Below are 18,746 nucleotides of genomic sequence, written 5' to 3'. Positions count from 1 at the left end.
GAAAAAAGGTTTTGATTTATCTAAAAGCTGTATGACAAAGCCAGCCTGTAACATTCCTATACATTTCTGAAGATATTTTTAATTTGGCAGGTGAGAGCCTAGGGCAAGGCAGCACGTGCTCTAACTTTTGTCCAAGCTTTCACCCTTTCACTGACTGAATGCATATCCTGAGAGGTGTCTCATTCATTCCTTCATCCATCCATCCATCCATCCATCCATCCATCCATCCATCCACTCATTCATTCACTTTAAGCTACCATAGTCCTGTGAGTGGCCTCTACTCTACGCTGCAACTCAAACACCTGGCCTAGGACCCTGGTTAGCTTTACCATTTCCAGACCAACCAAATATACTTCCTGGTAATAAATAAACTAATGAATGAGTAGTCGCTAGGTGCTATGTATGTGCCAAGCACTGTACTAAGGGCTAGGGATATAAACACAAGCAAACAAGACAGTTTCATGGGGGAAACAAAGAATAGAGGGGAGTTTGGCCCCTCACACTAACTCCTGGCCACTTTTTGGCTACACTATCTCACGTACAACAAAGCATAAGCTCAGCACCATGGCAATGGATTGAGCTTTAATAATCAACACTTCCTCAGCACCCTGCATTCTCCCTCCCCTCTGACTAGAGGCCTGGAAGGCAGCCATGGTCAGCTGGAAGCCTGACTTCATTTCCCGTCAGCTACCCTGCTTGGCCCAAACTCCTGCTTAGGACAGGACGCCCTATGGCACATTCCCCCTTTGCGACTTCCTTTTGTGGGTTGTCTTCCCCATTGGACGAGAAGCTCCTTTTTCTTATTTGTATCCCCAGTTCTTAGCACAGGGCCTGGCACACAGAAGGCGCTTAATAAATGCTGACTGTTGACTCTATGTACAGTTTTCTTTCTCAAATCCTGCTTTTTAACTTTAGCTCTGAGAAAAGTAATCAACCAACATTGTCACTCCTCAGGAAGCAGCCATTAATTGGATGGTGACTCCAATGAGCATCCTGGTGAGTTCCTGGCCTAAAATGTTCCAGTGTATGCATTGCTCCTTTAGATGCACTGTCTCATACGATTCAAATGTCAGTCTCTTGAGTGCAAGGGCTTTCTTGACAGTGTTTGCACCCTCAGTGCTTGGCACAGGGCAAGCACTGAATACATTCTTTTTTTTTTTTTTTTGGATCCATGCATGTGTGTATTTGACTAGCATTTATTAAGTGCCTACAATGTGCTAGGCACTGTGATAAGCTTTGGGGACATAAATATAAATATGAATGTGAAAGAATCCCCACTTTCACGGTACCCATACTCTACAGGGGGTAAGGAATATGTGCAGAAAAGTCCATGCAAAATCTATGTGGTGTCACTGGAAAGGCACCAATGAGGGGAATCAGAACTGCCCCTATCCCACATAGCACCTGGTTTAAGCACTGAAGGGGAAGGGGAAAAGGAATGCATTTTGGGAAGGAGCATGGCTAAACAGAGACACAGAGATGGTATGGAATGTCATGCATGGGGACCAGAGATGGCCAGCATATGGGGAAGGGGAGGGAAGACACATTTACATAGTACCTACTCTGTGCCAGGCACTGATCTCATATGACTCAAATGAACTAAAGATTTGGCAATTGTGTAACTTGAAGGCTAATCTAAATAATAGCCCCACAGAAGATAGTTTTGGTTTTAATTCTCTAAAGTAGGTTTTACATAGATCTAATTAGAGAGTTAAGTGGAAATACCCATTTTGTTTTGTGCTGCAAGTTACATTTTAAGACACACAAAATACAGTGTTTTTATAGATGAGCAACAGGGACCAAGGGACAGCTAGATGGCTCAGTGGATAGCATGCTGGGCATGGAGTCAGGAAGATGTAAGTTCAAATCCAACCTCAGACACTCACTAGCTGTTGTGACGCTAGGTGAGTTACTTAACCTTCTTTGCTTTAATCCACTGGAGAAGGAAATGGCAAACCACTCCAGTATCCTTGCCAAGAAAACTCCACATGGGATCATGGAGAGTCAGACATGACAGAACAACTAAACAACAACAATTCAGACCAAGGAATCAGTCAACAAGAACTTATTAAGTTCCTACTATGTGTCAGGCACTGTACCGGCTTCTGAGAATACAAAGACAAAATGACACAGTCCTGTCCCTTAAAAAGCTGAGATGAAGGAACAATTAAGCATTAAATATTCATTTAAACCCAAATGTTTTAAGTCAGTAACCAAATGGAAAACAGATTTAATGCCATAAGCCATAAGAATGATGCACAAGGCACTCCACTGTGGCAAAAGTACTTCTAAGGCAGGGGCACTCTTATTAGCAGGTGAAGGTTAAGGTGACAATTAAAATGCACAAAAATTGTCAGAGGGTATTAGGAAGGAACTTAGCTCATTAATACACTATTATATATTGTACTAAAAACATTAGCTTTAGCAAGGAGAGAAGAAAAAGAAAGTAAAGGAATTAGGATAGGCAATGAGGAAACAAAATTATTCCTCTTTGTAGAGGGTACAACGGTATACTTAGAGAATCCTAGAGAATGAACTAAAAAACTACCTGAAATAATGGACAACTTTAGCAAAGTTGCAAGATATAACATAAGCCCACATAAATCATCAGCACTTCTATATATTACCAAGGCCAAGCAGCAAGAGATGGAAAGAGGAATTCCGTTTAAAATAACCGTAGACAACATAAAATACTTGAGAGTCTACCTGCCAGGACAAACCCGGGAACTCTAGGAACACAATTACAAAACACTTCTCACACAAATAAAGTTAGATGTACACAAGTAGAAAAATATCAATTGCTCATGGGTAGGCCTAGTGAATATAATAAAGATGGCAATTCTATTAAATTAATTTGTTTCTCCAGTGCCATATCAATCAAACTACCAAAAACCATTTTATAGAGCCAGAAAAAATAATAAAATTCATCTGGAAGAACAAAAGATCAAGAATATCAAGGGAATTAATGAAAAAAATGCAAAGGAAGGTGGCTGAGCTGTACCAAATCTAAAACTACATCCACAAAGTGGCAATCGTCAAAACTATCTGGTACTGGCTAAGAAACAGAGCAACAGATCCGTAGGTTAGGTACACAAGACACAGTAGTCAATGACTATGGTAATCTACTGTTTGATAAACCCAAAGACTCCAGCTTCTGGCATAAGAACTCACTATTTGACAAAAACTGCTGGGAAAACAGGAAAAGAGTATGGAAGAAACTAGGGATAGACCAACATCTTACACTGTACACCAAAGTAAGGTCAAAATGGGTACATGATTAAGACATAAAGGATGATACCAAAAGCAAATTAGGAGAGCAAGGAATAGTTTACCTTTAAGGTCAAAATGGGTACACGATTAAGACATAAAGGATGATACCAAAAGCAAATTAGAAGAGCAAGGAATAGTTTACCTATCAGATCTATGGAGAAGGGAAGAATTTATGACCAAACAAGAGATAGAGAACATTATGAAATACAAAATGGATAACTCTGATTACATTAAATTAAAAAGCTTTTGCACAAACAAAATAAATGCAACCAAGAATAGAAGGAAAGCAGAAAGTTGGGAAACAATTTTTATAGTCAGTGTTTCCGATAAAGGCCCCATTTCTCAATATAGAGAATGTAAGTTAAATTTATAAGAATACAACTCATTCCCCAATTGATAAATGGTCAAAGGCTATGAATAGGAAGTTTTCAGATGAAGAAGTTAGAGCTTTCTATAGTCATATGAAAAAAATACTTTAAATCACTACTGATTAGAGAAATGCAAATTAAAACAACTCTGAGGTACCACATCACACTTATCAGATTGGCTAATATGACAGAAAAGGAAAATGATAAATGTTGGAAAAGATGTGGGAAAATTGAAACACTAATGCATTGTTGGTGGAGCTGTGAATATGATCCAACCATTCTGGAGAGCAATCTGGAACTATGCCTAAAGGGCAATCCAAATGTGCATACCCTTTGACCCAGCAAAACCATTTCTAGGTCTGTATCCTACAGAGATCATAAAAAAGGGAAAAGGACCCACACCAACAAAAATATTCATAGCTACTCTTTTTGTGGTGGCAAAGAATTGAAAACTGAGTGGATGCCCATTAACTGGGGAATGGCTAAACAAGCTGTGGAATGTGAATGTAGTGGAATGCTATTGTGTTATGAGAAATGATGAGCAGGCAGAGTTCAGAAAAACCTGGAAAGACTTCTATGAACTGATGCTGAGTGAGGGGAGCAGAACCAAGAGAACATTGCACATTGTAACAGCAACACTGTAGATTGATCAACTATGATAGACTTGGCTCTTCTCAGCAATACAATGATCCAAGACAATTTGAAGAGACTTGTGATGGAAAATGCTACCTACACCCAGACAAAGAATCATGGAGTCTGAACGCAGACTGAAGCTTGATATTTTCACTTTTTTCTCTTTCCTGTGGTTTTTCCCTTGTGTTCGGATTCTTTCTTTTCACAACATGACTAATGTGGAAATATGTCTGAACTGATTGTACATGTACAATCTTACATGTACATGCTTGCTATCTTGGGGAAGGGTAAGGGGAGGCAGAAAAATCTGGAACTCAAAATCTTATAAAAGTAAACGTTAAAAGCAAAAAAAATACACTATCACAAATGAGTTCAGTGGACAGTATACTTGGAGGCAGAAATCCTGAGTTTCAACTCTGCCTTAGATAGATACTTAGTAGCTGTGTGACCCTAGGGAAGTCATTTGGCCTCTTTAAGCTTGTTTCCTCACCTGTGAAATGGGGATATAACAGCACCTGCCTCCAAGGGTTGTTGGGAAGGTAACATGAGATAGTATTGGAAAAGCACTTTGCAATCTTAAAATGCTACATAAATGCTATTATTCTCATTCTTATCAACTCAGTTGACCATCTTTTTGGAAAATTAAGAGCCAGCCACAATGGAGAAAGAGACAAAGAACAAGCAGGCTTTGACGGGAGGCACAGGACAGACTGGAAAAGATCTGAATATTTAGCCCTGTGGAAGACACATAGGGATGGGGGGAGGGGAAAAGAGGGCAGTGCAGAAGGAAGCCCCAACGTCCCCAGGCCTGGACTATTGCCAATTGTTGTTTGGCAGGATTTAATGACCTTCAGAGTTTACAGAAGGAGGTCTGGTTCTTTTCCATTCTAATGCTATGCGACAGCATTCTGCTTTACAGCTGAGGCTTCCTCCCATCACACTCAAGGCACCTGCTGGAATTGGGGCTAGAATCTGCAAACATACTTGCCGGGTCTCTGAGCCAAGGACAGTGCAGCATCAGCTACAAAGTCAGGAAAAGAGGTGGGCAGAAATGACAATTCATAGTGGTGATGGTGATGAACTTCAGGCACATGGACCCCTACCTTGATGGGTTGGGTCATCCTCTCTCTGCCGAGGACTCACAGATCTATGGATCTGTCCCCAATCCCTCCCCTGCACTTTTGTTTGGGGTCACCACGGCCTATGAGGCATTTCAAATTGGATGTTCTGAAGACATCTCGAATGCAAACTGTCCAAAACAGAATGCATGATCTTTCCCCTGAAATCCATACCCTTTCACACCTTGTTGGTTCTGTCGAGGGCACCGCCATTCTTCCAGGCTCCCAAGTCTATAATCTGAACACAGAGAGAGGCATAGAAGGTCTCTCTCCCTGCACCCAGCTACCACCTTAGTGCAGGTCCTCAGCACCTCTTGCATGTTTTTGTCTCCCAAATGGTCTCCCTAATTCAGGTCTCCTCCCACTCCATTCTATACTCCATGCTACTGTTAAAGTAATTTTCCTAAAGTACAGATCTGCTGAGCTCTGAAAGCCCTTCACCACCTAGACCTAACTTTCCACCTTCACTGGGAATCACTGACCATCGCCCATATCTGAGCCTCTGCACTGTCTGGCCGCCATGTTTGCGGTCCATCTCCTCCTCCCCTCTGGCCCTCGGAAGCCCTCTTTTCACATGAATTCCATCCTATTCTCCACATCGTCTGGTACAGACTCATAAATATCCTTGCTGTCTTCTCTGTTAGAACGCAGGCTGGACTACAGCAAGTGCTGATTGATTCATTAATGCTGTGAATTGAGGAAGCTGCCATGCATTCTGCTTTAAAAGCAAAGGCATTTTCCGCTAATTATCAGGGAGTTCTTCTGCAGATTAACTGTATCCTCTACAGGCTGTGAGTGTGGCAGGTGTGGGGCTTCGGGAATGAGTGTGACTACAATTGTTTATCTTTTACCTTCCACAAGAGTAAGAAAGCAGGAAACAATTCACTTACAAACATTTTTTTTTGCGCAGTCTGTTAAGTGTTTCTATGAATATTTCTCTATTTCTGCTAAACCCTGGTGGCAATGAGGTATACAAGAAAGTGTGCCAGATGCGGTTAGAAGCCCTGGGTTCAAATAGCAGCTCTGTGAACTTTCGAGTCAGGTGCAGGCCCCTCCACCTCTGTGGGCCCTGAGATCCTGAGCTGCCAAGTTCCAGCTGACATTCCATGAAGGCTGAGGCCCTTCCCATTCCAGCACTGATCCTGTGATCAGTTTTTAGATATTTCTTAATTTATATAAATTCACATTATGCAAATTTGACTTTATGTGAAGACTTCTGAAAAAAATTTTCATTCCAAAAAAAAACACCTACTTTAACTTTACTGTACAGTACCCTGCTCTCTCTCCCTCCCTACTCTCATCCTTTGGGTTGGCACTGTACAGCCTCCCACCCCCCACGGGGGAAAAAACCCCCAAACCCCTCCAAGTGAAAGCAAGAACCACTGGGCTGCATCAGGGGCTTAGCTTGAGACCTCCTGAGCCAAGAGAGGAGACCTTTGCCACGTTCCACCTACCTGCCCACATGAGAACCACATGTCTGCCCCCAACATGTTCTTCCCCTCAGTTCCAGCCTGGCCCCTACATGTTCCTCCTCCTGCTCTTGCTTCTCTCGCCCTGGCCCCCATATATTCTTGAACCATTTGTCAGCCTCCGTGGGCCAACAGCCCCCTTCCTGCCTCCTTCCACCTCTCCCTTTCTCAAGTCCACAGGTAAATAAGCATTACATAAAAACCACTTTACATAGGAGTCTGCAGAACAGTCACTTAGGTAAAGTGAGAACTGCCTATAGTCATTTTTAATAACTTTTTCTGTAGAAAAAAATAAATTTCCATCATTAAGTAATGTGAAGCAGTTTCAGAGGTAAATTCATTTCAAAATAGAAAAAAAGATAACTGCAAGGCAGTAAGGTCTTAAAAAACTTTTCTCAAATGTATTCATTTGATTTTAATGAGTCTAAAAATCTTTCATGAACTTAACTGACTCATTACCTAAATTTGAATTGGTTTATCTTAGAGACTCTGGAACCACATAGAAAAAAGGAGCCAGAAAAGGTTTAAGGAGAACAGTGACATGAGAGTAAGAAGCCCTCCTAGCTCCGTACACTCAGCACCTGCAATGTAACACCCTGAGAGGGAACAAATGTTTTTGAAAGGTCTGATAAATCAGGTGAATTTTATTTTTTATTCTGAGAGACGAAGATTAAAATGTAAAAACCACTCCTATAACAAAACTAAATATGATGAATGCTACTAAAAAATTAGCAAGAGTCAGTTACCATAACAACAAGCTGTAGCTATGGATGGACATTCCGATTGACTGCATTTGTATAGATAGAAGGAAAGTTTTCCCTTCACTCCACTGATCCGGGGCCTAAGCTAAAGGAACAAGGGTGGCCACTATACCTCCAATTCATTCACAAAGCTGCGTACCTCTTCGCTGCCACAAAAATCGTCTTCCAACTGGGCTCCTCTCCTCTTTCCACTGTCTTCCTCCTTTAGATCCATCAGAAAGGGTCCTCCTTCTGCGCACACAGTCTGACACCTCCCAGGAGGCAACAACCTTGGCCTTGAGGAAAATGTAAAAATCTCATTTGGAACACTTTGGGTTTCCTCTTCTTGACTGCTATTTTTATTTTCTTTGCTGTTTTCTGGCAACTGGTGTGAATTATTGCAGGAATCATCTTCCAGGGTTATGGATTGTTTGCTGGAGTCCAAAGGAAAATGATCTCTGTAATTTTCAGGAAATACCCACTCATCTGACAGTAGGGAAGAAAAACGAAGATAATAATTAGTGGATTGCTCAATAAAGAGTTACTTTAGGCAAGGGGTCTGAGGCTAATACCCTGTACTACTGAACTACTGATGGACTGAATCGACAATGGTTTATTGCATCCTCAACTGAAAAAACAAGTGCAATAATATTGTCAGCCATCTCAAATGGTGCCAAATATTTAACCAACAGGTCAACGACCATAGAGACAGGCAATTAATTCATTATTCTTGTTCAGTTAAGAGAAGAAAAAGTGATCGAGAAATTCAGACACCTAAAACAATTATTACTCGCATTACCCTGAAGGGTTGTAGTAGAAAGAATACCCTGATTTGGAATCAGAAGACTTGTGCTCTGATGTCAACTGGGGACACTAATTGGGGGTATTGGGTATTAGTTAAAGCATCCCCTCCTCACTTCAGGCCCTTAAGCTCCCCACCCGCTGTGCCACACCAGTCTAATACACACCCTCCCATCTCTGATACAAACATGGTCTGTCTGTGTGATTCTGGCCAAGTTATTCCACCTCTCAGGGTGGGCTCCAGGTCACTCTCCAAGATGCTAAGTGGCAGAGAAGCTGCCACCCTAGCAAAGTGAATGAGGGAATTCCCAGGTCTTGTCTCATTCCCTATCTTTCTAGTTCTATAGGCTCTCAGGCTAACCAGGGCCCCCTCTACTACAACTCTGTGTCGGGTAAGAAGGATAAACTTTACAAATGAAGAAACTGATGTTAAGTAGAGGTAAGTGGATGGTTACGGTCCCTTAGCAAACAAACTCCTCCTTTCTTTGGCTAAAGTAATGGAATATTACAAATGATGGCAAAGGCAGGTAGGGCTCTCTCCTCAGGCTGCCTGCTGCTTGCGATGGAGGCCAGCACATGCCCCATGGCTTTGTGTCTCCTCTTATAATCGAGGGAGGTCAGTTAAGTTTGGACATTTCAACACCTGACATGGACCACGAGAAGATGGGACTAACTGGGAATGTGAGAACGTGGCTGAGACAGGACAAGGGAGAGGCTGCCCAGGCTGGGTTCCTGTCTATCTGGGACAGAGGTTCAAGGAAAAGGCATATTTCCAAGGCAAGGTGGATCTTCCCTATTTCAATGCCTCTTTGTATGATCCTGGGCACCTTGAGGGTGCTCAAATAATATTTATTGGCTGACATACAAAGATACATCTCACAAAGCTGGTATGTTATAATACTAAATTGATATCTAAAATGGATACTATAAACTAGAAAATCAGAGGATGTGGACAGGGATCAGGAGGCTCACTGTGGGATCACTGGCATAGGGAGTTTTCTATCAGTACAGGTTGGCACCTTCTCTTCAACTCAGAGAATGACTTAGGGCACTAGGCACTGAGAGGGCACAAAGAGAGCGTGTTTAAGGGGCAGATCTCGAATCCAAGCCTTCCTGCCTCCGAGGGTAGCTCTCTTATCAATTACACCATGCTGCCAAAATCACTGGCAAAATGTAAAGGAAGACAGAACGGGAATACTGGTTATAAAGTTAAACAATCTGGTGACCTAATGCCAAAGGTAGTATTGACTAATAAAATAAAAAAAAAAAACGTTTTTAAAGTTATTTTCCAAGTTCTACTATCTAAATACCACATGTTAGTTAGGAATTTTATTTTTACCTCAATTATTTCCATATCAATTGTAATGAATAATTTGGTGTGTTTTCTTAGGAAAATATGTAAATTACTATGTAATCACAATATTGCAGCAAACAAGATAAATACAAGAATGATCACCTAAACATCTAATTAGTTTTCCCTACACAGTCAGATTTATGCTAGAGACTCTAATTGCGCCTAACATTTTAATGAAGGTTTCAACATTGCATAAATAAGACTGACAAACTACAAACAATATTCATTCATTTTCCCTTTTCCTTTGCTCAAAAACAATTTGCCTTTCTAAAAGTACTGCACACCTGCTGGGCAAGATATGTGGATGTGTCCTGCCACAGATCTCAGCCATGTTCGTTACACAACAGAATGGCAGAAAGAGAATAACAGATAATCTTTTAAAAAAATGATAGGGTTAAACGAAAAAATGCAGAAAATTCTACAATTTTCCTATTTATTTTGAATAGGTCAACAAGATACTGTTTGGCTTATGTTGTCTATCATAGCAATAGGCAAGAATGTATCTATTGAAGAAAGTTGTTTATGTCCTAGAAAATGGAATTTATAAAAAATACAATGCTAGATGGCATCCATTTTTTTCCCAGAAGATAACAGAAATGTCATAAAGCCTCGAGGTGGAAGGAGTTTGGGAGGTCATCTACAACCCCCATTTTACAGATAAAGAAACAGACCCAGAAAAGTTATGTGACTGAGGAGAACTGGATTCAAATTCAGCCCCTGTGATTTCAAATTTCACCTAACTTCCACCAAACTACAGAGAAGTATTTTGCTGGGTGTTTGTAGATGTGACAGAATGGAGGCTCTTACCTGTTTGCTGAGGCGCTATTTGCTGATGACCTGTGACGTTTAATGCCACTGCACTGTTCATTCTTCGATGGCACACAGCGGTGAGCTTAGCTGGTGTCGTATCCTCATTACGGCTATTTCCTGAGGAGCTTCCTTGATGGGAATAAACATTTTCCAGAACCTTTAACTCAACTCAACAAACACTTACTAAGTCCTTACAGCACGAAAGGCATTATTTTCCTTGAAATTTGTAAAAGCGACAAATTTCTTCATAATAGTATAATTATTTCAGAATGGTAACTGTACACTTCTTAAGTAATGACTCAAGAGTAATTTTATGGATTCTGACTTCCTTTTTTTCTTTCATAGCCCATTCTAAAATCAAACGAACCATTTCAAGTAGATTCTTTTTTCTAACTTTTTAAACTAGTAAACATTCACAAGAACCCCAAACATTTATCCTTTATAATGCAAAAAAGTGCTTCAAAAAGGTCTTAAATTCTTTTCCTTTGATGCCATGACATAGAATAAATTTGTTATTTTTAAATTACAGCTGTTTCTAAGCTATGGTATCTGAGCAAATCTATCTCAGAGTCTATAAAAGATGGTTACAGAAAGCATTCTAGGATTGACTCTTGTTCATTCATTGCCTTTAAAAGTCTGAGGAAATAACAAGGTAGAGCTGAGACTTTTGTCTACCAACTCTAAATTATTCAAGAAAGTGCAGTACAAGAATGACTGTGTGTGTGTGTGTGCGCGCGCGCACACGTGTGTGCATGCGCATGCGTGTGCATACGTGTGCAGATTTTCGCTTTAAAAAGTATTTTAGTTTGGAAATGAACACACTGGAAATAATCACAATTAGTAATAAAAAATACGCTTTAGCACAATATCTGGCACATAATAATAGTAACTTATCAAATGCTTATTCCTCTCCCCTCCTTTTAATAATAACAATAGCTAGCATTCATACCGTGCTTTAAGGTTTGCCAAGCACTTTAGAAATATTACCTCATTTGATCTGAGGATCAACTCTGGGAAGTGGGTCCTATCATTGCCTCCACTTTTCAGATGAGGAAATGAAGGCAAACAGTAGTTAAGTGACTCACCCATTGTCACAGAGCTACTAAGCATCTAAGGCGGGATTTGAACTCGGGTCTTCCTGACTCCAGGTTTGACACTCTATCCACTGGGCTACCTAACTGCCTAACTGGCAACGTATGCCAATAACCAGAGAAAAAGCATTAGCTCTGCTTTGGAAAAGCAGAGAAAAATCAAAAAAAGGAAAATGACGGTGATCCACAGAGGTTTCAATAAAGCCTGTTGGCAGCATCTTCACATATGTAATATTAAAAATTAATGAGGGAAGTTTCCTTCGTTTCTCCTTTGGAAAGAGCAAAGCTCTTTGTTTCTGTACCACTCATGGTACCCTCTAATCCTGCAAATCTTTGTTAGCCCTACAAAGCAATTCTTGTACAGGAAGTTTGATTTCCATAATCCCTGTAGCACAGACATTTATATTTTAAGTGAACTGATTCATAATCCTTTGGCTTTTACAACATGCAGAGAGAGAGTCTATTGCTCTGAATACACTATAGATATAAGATAGCGTAAAATTTGTGCCATACCACTGGGCGTCTCTGTTCTGTCTTTGCTGGTGCTTTTTAGCCGTAATCTTCGTCTACTATTATTCTTATCTGTGGAAGGTTCTTGAGGCGGATGTGGATGCATAACATGGAGATCAGCTGTACCATTACCTATCAATGAACACAAGGCAAAAATACAGGATACAATGAGAATTTGAGATAATCTAGTAAATAACACAATTATAGGCTCCAAAAGAAAAAAGGTACTAACAGTATTACTTTTGAAATATTCTTATGTAAGATGTGCAAGAAGCAGTACAACTTAGTCCTAGATAGGAAACAGGCTTTCGTTCTTAAATTCTGGAATCACATTTCTGGAGGAGAATTATCACCATAAGTATTTCTTCAGATAACACCTAGTGGCAGAATATGTAAATCAACACATTTCAATTTCATCTCACCAGTGGTATCTATTTTGCATAGGTGAAACCCATCCTTTGAACCCTGTGTAATTCACCTATGTTTTTCTACAGAAGACCCACCCAATGTGCTGAAGGCATTACAGGACTTTTTATGTCAGGAGTTGATGGATGGAGTACTTGGGAAGCCCATTTGTTATCCTTGATTTACGTCATGTGATTTAATCCACTAATTTTCTGATCATATACTACCTCAATATCCTCTATGACACTTCTTGGGCATAGGTCATATCGGAAATATGCACAACCAATCTGAATCTAGCATACATCTGCCCATTGCATAGATAGTGGGGAGATCAGCAATGAAGACAGGAGAACAATGGTGTTGAAAAATGGGCTTTTTGCACCATGGAGCAAGTTAGGATTTTTTTTTTTTTGGTAAATAGTATTTTATTTTTTTTCCAATTACATGAAAAGATTGTTTTCAAAATCCATTTTTATAAGATTTTGAGTTCCAAATTTTTCTCCCTCCCTCCCTCCTTTCCCTTCCTCCACCCCAAGAGGGCAAGCAGTCTGATACAGGTTATACATGTACAATCATGGAAACATATTTCCGCATTAGTAATATTATGAAAGAAGAAAGAGAACAAAAGGAAAAGCCACAAAAAACACACACACACACACAAAAAAGTGAAAACAACATGCTTCAATCTGCTTTCAGCCTCCAAAGTTCTTTCTCTGGATGTGGAAAGCATTTTCTGTCATGAGTCTTTTGGAGTTGTCTTGGATCACTGTATTGTTGAGAAGAGCTAAGTCTGTCACAGGTGATCATAACACAATGGTGCTGTTACTGTGTACAATGTTCTCCTGGTTCTGCTCACTTGGCTCAGCATCAGTCCATGTATATCTTCCCAGGTTTTTTTGAAATCCGCTTGCTCATTTCTTATGAAACAACAATATTCCATTACATTCATATACCACAACTTGCTCAGCCATTCCCCAACAGCTGCGTATCCCCCAAATTTTAATTCTTTACTACCACAAAGAGCTGCTATAAATATTTTTGTACATGTAGGTCCTTTTCCCTTTTTTATGATCTCTTTGGGATACAGACCTAGTAGCGGTATTGCTGGGTCAAAGGGTACGTATGTATATTTTGATTGTCCACTGGGCATAGTTCTAAATTGTTCTCCCAAATGGTTGGATTTCCTTTTCTGTCATATTAACCAATCTGATAAGTGTGAGCTGGTAGCTCAGAGTTGTTTGAATTTGCATTTCTCTAACCAATAGTGATTTAGAGCATTTTTCATATGGCTGTACATAGCTTTCTAATTAGGACTGTTAAAAATACTGCATAATCCCAAATGTAATCCATGATCCTCTCTTTCCTTATTCAACTCTGAGCTCAGCTCAGTGTCTTGTTTGAGACACTATCTCAAATACATCTACTGAGGCACCAACTCAATGGCCTGCCATCTTACTGCATAGCAATCTAGACAACAGGGATTTGTTTTTTTCTTTAAATTTTTTTTTAATAATGAACTTAGTACTCCTCAAGAATCCTGCATGTTTAAGTATACAAAGATCAGCGAAGGGGATTGTACACGAAACTGTGAACTTTTGTTACATAGTTTTCTGAGCGTGTGCTAAGTGTAACACGATAGTAACAAAGTCGCTGTTAGTGCGCCCTTTTAAGCTTCCTTCTGCTTTCTTCTGTTCATTTTGATGTCATATCGAAGCTTTTATCTCTCTACGTTTGCATCTCTATCAATAATTGCCAACATTCCCTTTCCTGATAGAAATTCTCCCCTTGTAACAAGTAAGCATAGTCAACAAATGGGCCACATCTGAAAGCAGATGCCTCCATGTTGGTCTTATGAAGTCCTGACTGGTCAATGCATTGATCTGAGTTCCGTAGTCTGTTATTTTCCTCTACAATGCTGGTCATCCTAACATATAAATATGTTTTGCATGACTGCACATGTATAATCTATGTCAAATTGCTTCCCTTCTTATTGGGAGGGAGGGGGAGGGAAAGAAAGACTTTGGAACTAAAAAATGTTTAAAAACTAATGTTAAAAATTGCTTTTACATGTAATTGAGGAAAACATAAAGTATTAAATTTATTAGAAATAAAAAAAAGAAAATACAATACTGGTCATTGTGCAAATTGTACCCTTGATTCTATTCATTTCAAATAAAGTTTTCCCTAGTTCCTCTGAACTTGTAATTCTCAAAATTTCTTATGAGATATTACTAATCTATTACATTCACATACTAGAATTTATACCTTCTGTTTCTAATTCTTTGCTACTGATGATGGCCCAGTCTCTGGGAACCCCCTTGAATCTGTAATGCAGTCTCTGGGAGCCCCCTTGAACTGTCCTTGAATCTTCCAACTGGATCTGGCCTTCCCCTAAGGCCACAAGCCTCACATTATCATTAGGCCCAAATCTCTACCTAGCCTTGCCCTTTGTTGTTCAGCTACTTCCCACCCTTAATCCCATTACCTCACCTTGCCCTCCTTGGACTTCCCCTCAAGACCCTCCCTAAACCCCTCCTCTAGTCACCCCAGACCACCCCTCAATCCCTCCTACAATCTTGGTGTTTATAATCTCCATCTTGCCTCCATGAAGGTGCTCAGATTCAATCTAATTCAGTAGGTTGAATCTGGCCCGCTTGTGGAAACAGGCGTCACAAGGTGGGGGGATTTCTTAAGACAGCCCATTATGGTGAATCCCTAATAAACTTTCTCTTTTCCCTTGGCTGAGAAGGCTTGAGTCGAATTCTTTCGGCAGGACCTGGTGCGTCAATATTTTGGGGTGCCCAGCACCCCTCAACCTTAAACCTCTTCACTACCACAAAGTGTTGCTAAAAATGTTTTTGTATATATGACTGATGATAGAAATTTTTTATCCATTTAGTTTCTAGCAATCAGTAGGCACTTAATACTTTTAGACTGATTCTTAGATCACACGCTTTAAAATAAATGTGGATCTCACTGGAAAGGTCCCATAATACTCTGGGGCCTAAGGTATACAAAATAATTTTATCCACAAACAGTATCATCCAATATGACAGTGGTTAACATGGTTGACAAGCATGCATTGCTTTGTTTATGCCTTGCTTAACATAAATAATCACTGCATCACTGAACAGAGTCATAGCAGTGGTTATATTTGTCAAGAAATTTCGTATATCCCTAAAATATGCAAGAAAACCCCTCCTCTGTATTTTGCTTTACCACTCTTCTTTCTCCTTCCTCCCCTTCCTCTTCTTCTTTTGATAATCAAAAAACAATAAACACAAGAGCACAAGAGGACACAGTATTCTTCTGAACTTTTTGTTAACTGCATAACTGCATAAGATAGGGTTTTCTATAGAACACTATTCAAAAAGGCTCCATTTCATGTTTTCATCAAGGACACATGCAGATCATTCTCATAATGAGCTTTACAACAAGAAGAAAGTAGGCCCATGGCTGGTAAGTACTGATGTCATCTCTAATGTTTTTTTTTTTTAATTTTAATATCAATTGAATGTTTTTCTCATTCTTGTGGCATCCGGTAAAACCAATACTTTCAAGTCTCTTCTCCAGCATGGATTTCCTCAGCGTGTACTCAGTTTGACCCATACACGCTTCTCAATTTTGTCTTCAGTGACATTTCTACCTCTTTGGATTGGTATGTTAGGAGTACAAGCATGGTGGCTTCTCCATCCTTGACAGTGATAACAGACTGTTGAGTGTCTGCTTCTCCTTCTGCCGCCGGCATTGACAGATGAATGCTCTTGGGCTGAGGGGGGGCTCCTTTTGTTAACATGCTGAGCTCTCTTTAGACATTCCTAGTCACTGGTTATCATCACTGTCAGAGGCAACACTGCCCAACTCCTCTGTAGGGTTTGACGAACGGGTCCATATTCTAAATGACTGCCCATGTCTCTAGGCTTGGCAAAGAGGTCAAGGGTTATCTGGCAAGGGGGTTCCTGTGCTCTTTAAGCTTTCCCTCTACAGCAACAGCTTCCCATCAGCAAAACTTCACAAGTAAAAGGTGGTAATTAAGGGCAAAATCTTCATCTTTCCATTTCTAAATTTTTTCTATTCAAGGATCACATGAATAGGTCAGATTAAAATTGCTGCAATTTTTCACTATGCTACCTTCTCATCTTTAACCTTTCTTCTAAACTGATGTTGATTTTTACCTCTGTCCTAACCAGCTGATGCTCTGACTACACAAAAGAAGATGATTATGAAATGACTTCCTTATACAGGCTATAGATTTCAAAAGCACATGAAAATATCATGGAAAAGGATTTTCCAACTGAGACTCTATCCTAAAGATAGGCTTCATCTATGAACTATAATATTCTTAATATTCTGTGGTGAAAAAAACCATAAGGTTAAGGGAAGCTATTTTCATTCACCTATATTAGACTCTGGAATGATATGATAAAAATACGAACAATAACAATAACAACAAAAGCCAATATTTATATAGAGCTTTACAATTTGCAAAGTACTTTATAGATATTATCTCATTTGGTTCTCAGAACAACCCTGGGAGGCAGGTGCTATTGTTTACCTCCAGTTCATAGATGAGAAAACTGAGGCAAACAAAAGGGAAATGAATGGTTTGGGATCACACAGCTATTAAGTATTTGAGGCTAGATCTGAATTTAAGTCTTTCTGACTTCCCTGATGGTATTCGCTGCATCACCTTGCTGCCTCCAACAATCAGTACGCATAAAGAGGTCTTCCAAATTCCTTTGGAATCCTAATTTTACATTCCATAATAAAATATTCAAAGTAAAATACTCATTTGATTATTTGATACTGGAAGTGAAAATCAGTATTAGAAGGAATCTGGAAGAACTTTTGTACAAATGATTAGAGGACAGAATTTTAAAGCAATTAAAATTTTTATATTTGTTTCCTTCATCACTTTCCTATTACATATTATATTCATTTTACATAGGATATCATTTGTAATGATAATGGTTACTAATTAGATCCAAATGCTGCAAAAGAAAATGCAAGCAAAATATTGGTTTCACCTAAGATAATGTTTTTAGGAAGATATTTCAAGTTTTTCTGTTCCCCCTTCAAAAAGAGTATGCTTAAAAACCTCATTTTTAAGAATCTTAAAAGAACACATAAAACTTCCTTAAACTATGAGTATGCTTCTTAATCCAGTAGTGCGGATTGATATATTGTTGTGCTTTTAAAAAAAAACAATCAATTCTTGGTGATTTTTTAAAAAGCAGCAATTTGTTCTCATTTAGAATTCTTATTCCAAAGACAAGATTCTTCAAAGGGGCAAACTGAAAACAAAACATGAAAGCTGTGAACTACTCCCACTAATGACTGTGCAACATTAAGAATTCTGAACATGTTTTGATAATATTTTCCTACTCTTTCCAATAGTAAAATAATACTTCTATTCATTGATTTCCTAACAAAACCATATCCACTACTGAAGTTATGAATTAATCTCCATACATCCTTTCTTACCATTAATGGGTGTAATTGGCTTTTCCAGATGAATATTTTCTTTGTCTCCTTGCTCTTCTGACTCATATAACTGGAGGCTTGATAGTTCTGACCTGTTAGTACGTTTTTCTACAGTAGGCTGCGGACAGGTTCTGCTATTTCTGGATTTTACAGTCTACAAGAAAACACAAATCATCAGAGACTGTCAAATGGAGTAACTGATTAAACGTATTTTACCTTCACAGAATATATTTTAATGCATATTAGCTTTTAAAAGAACTTGGATGGAGAGAAAAACAAAAGAAATTACTTAGGATAACAAGATTATACATGTAGAGATGGAAAAAATCTTAAATCATTTAGTCCTACCTCCCATATTTTAGAAATGAGAAAACTGAGTTCCCTAGAGGAGAATGACTCTACCAAGGTCACACAGTATGTAGCAGGGCAAGGTTCTGAATACAGGTTTTTTTATGAAATAATAAGCTTTCTTTTCACATCTCCAGATTTCTTCAAGTAGGGAGAAAGCCACCTTACTCAAAGCTCCTTTGGCAGTATCTGGACTTTCCAAGGATGCGGTGAATTTGTAGGTAGTATGTTTAATGAAAGGTTTCTGGGGATTTTCAGAGTCTGCATTATTTCCCTGCTACATATATTTCATTTATGGAAGCACAAATTATACTCAGTAGCAGAAAGACTGTGAGGACAAGGGTT

General features: G+C 39.3%; 1 protein-coding gene across 1 annotated transcript in view; it reads right to left on the bottom strand.

Annotated features, from left to right (window-relative positions):
• Positions 1 to 18,746, bottom strand: part of CFAP20DC (CFAP20 domain containing) — a 230,109-nt gene that overhangs the window by 100,778 nt on the left and 110,585 nt on the right. The window contains exons 9-12 of the mRNA XM_036739445.1: positions 18,054 to 18,207; positions 12,168 to 12,296; positions 10,561 to 10,692; positions 7,759 to 8,084 (exon numbers count right to left, since the gene is read on the bottom strand). Coding sequence (XP_036595340.1) covers positions 7,759 to 8,084; positions 10,561 to 10,692; positions 12,168 to 12,296; positions 18,054 to 18,207 — 741 coding nt within the window. The remainder of the gene's footprint in view (positions 1 to 7,758; positions 8,085 to 10,560; positions 10,693 to 12,167; positions 12,297 to 18,053; positions 18,208 to 18,746) is intronic.

This window comes from Trichosurus vulpecula, chromosome 9, assembly GCF_011100635.1.
Source record: "Trichosurus vulpecula isolate mTriVul1 chromosome 9, mTriVul1.pri, whole genome shotgun sequence".
NCBI classification, from domain to species: domain Eukaryota; kingdom Metazoa; phylum Chordata; class Mammalia; order Diprotodontia; family Phalangeridae; genus Trichosurus; species Trichosurus vulpecula.
The sequence above is the reverse complement of the archived record's forward strand: the minus strand, read 5'-3'. Positions and strand labels throughout refer to the sequence as shown.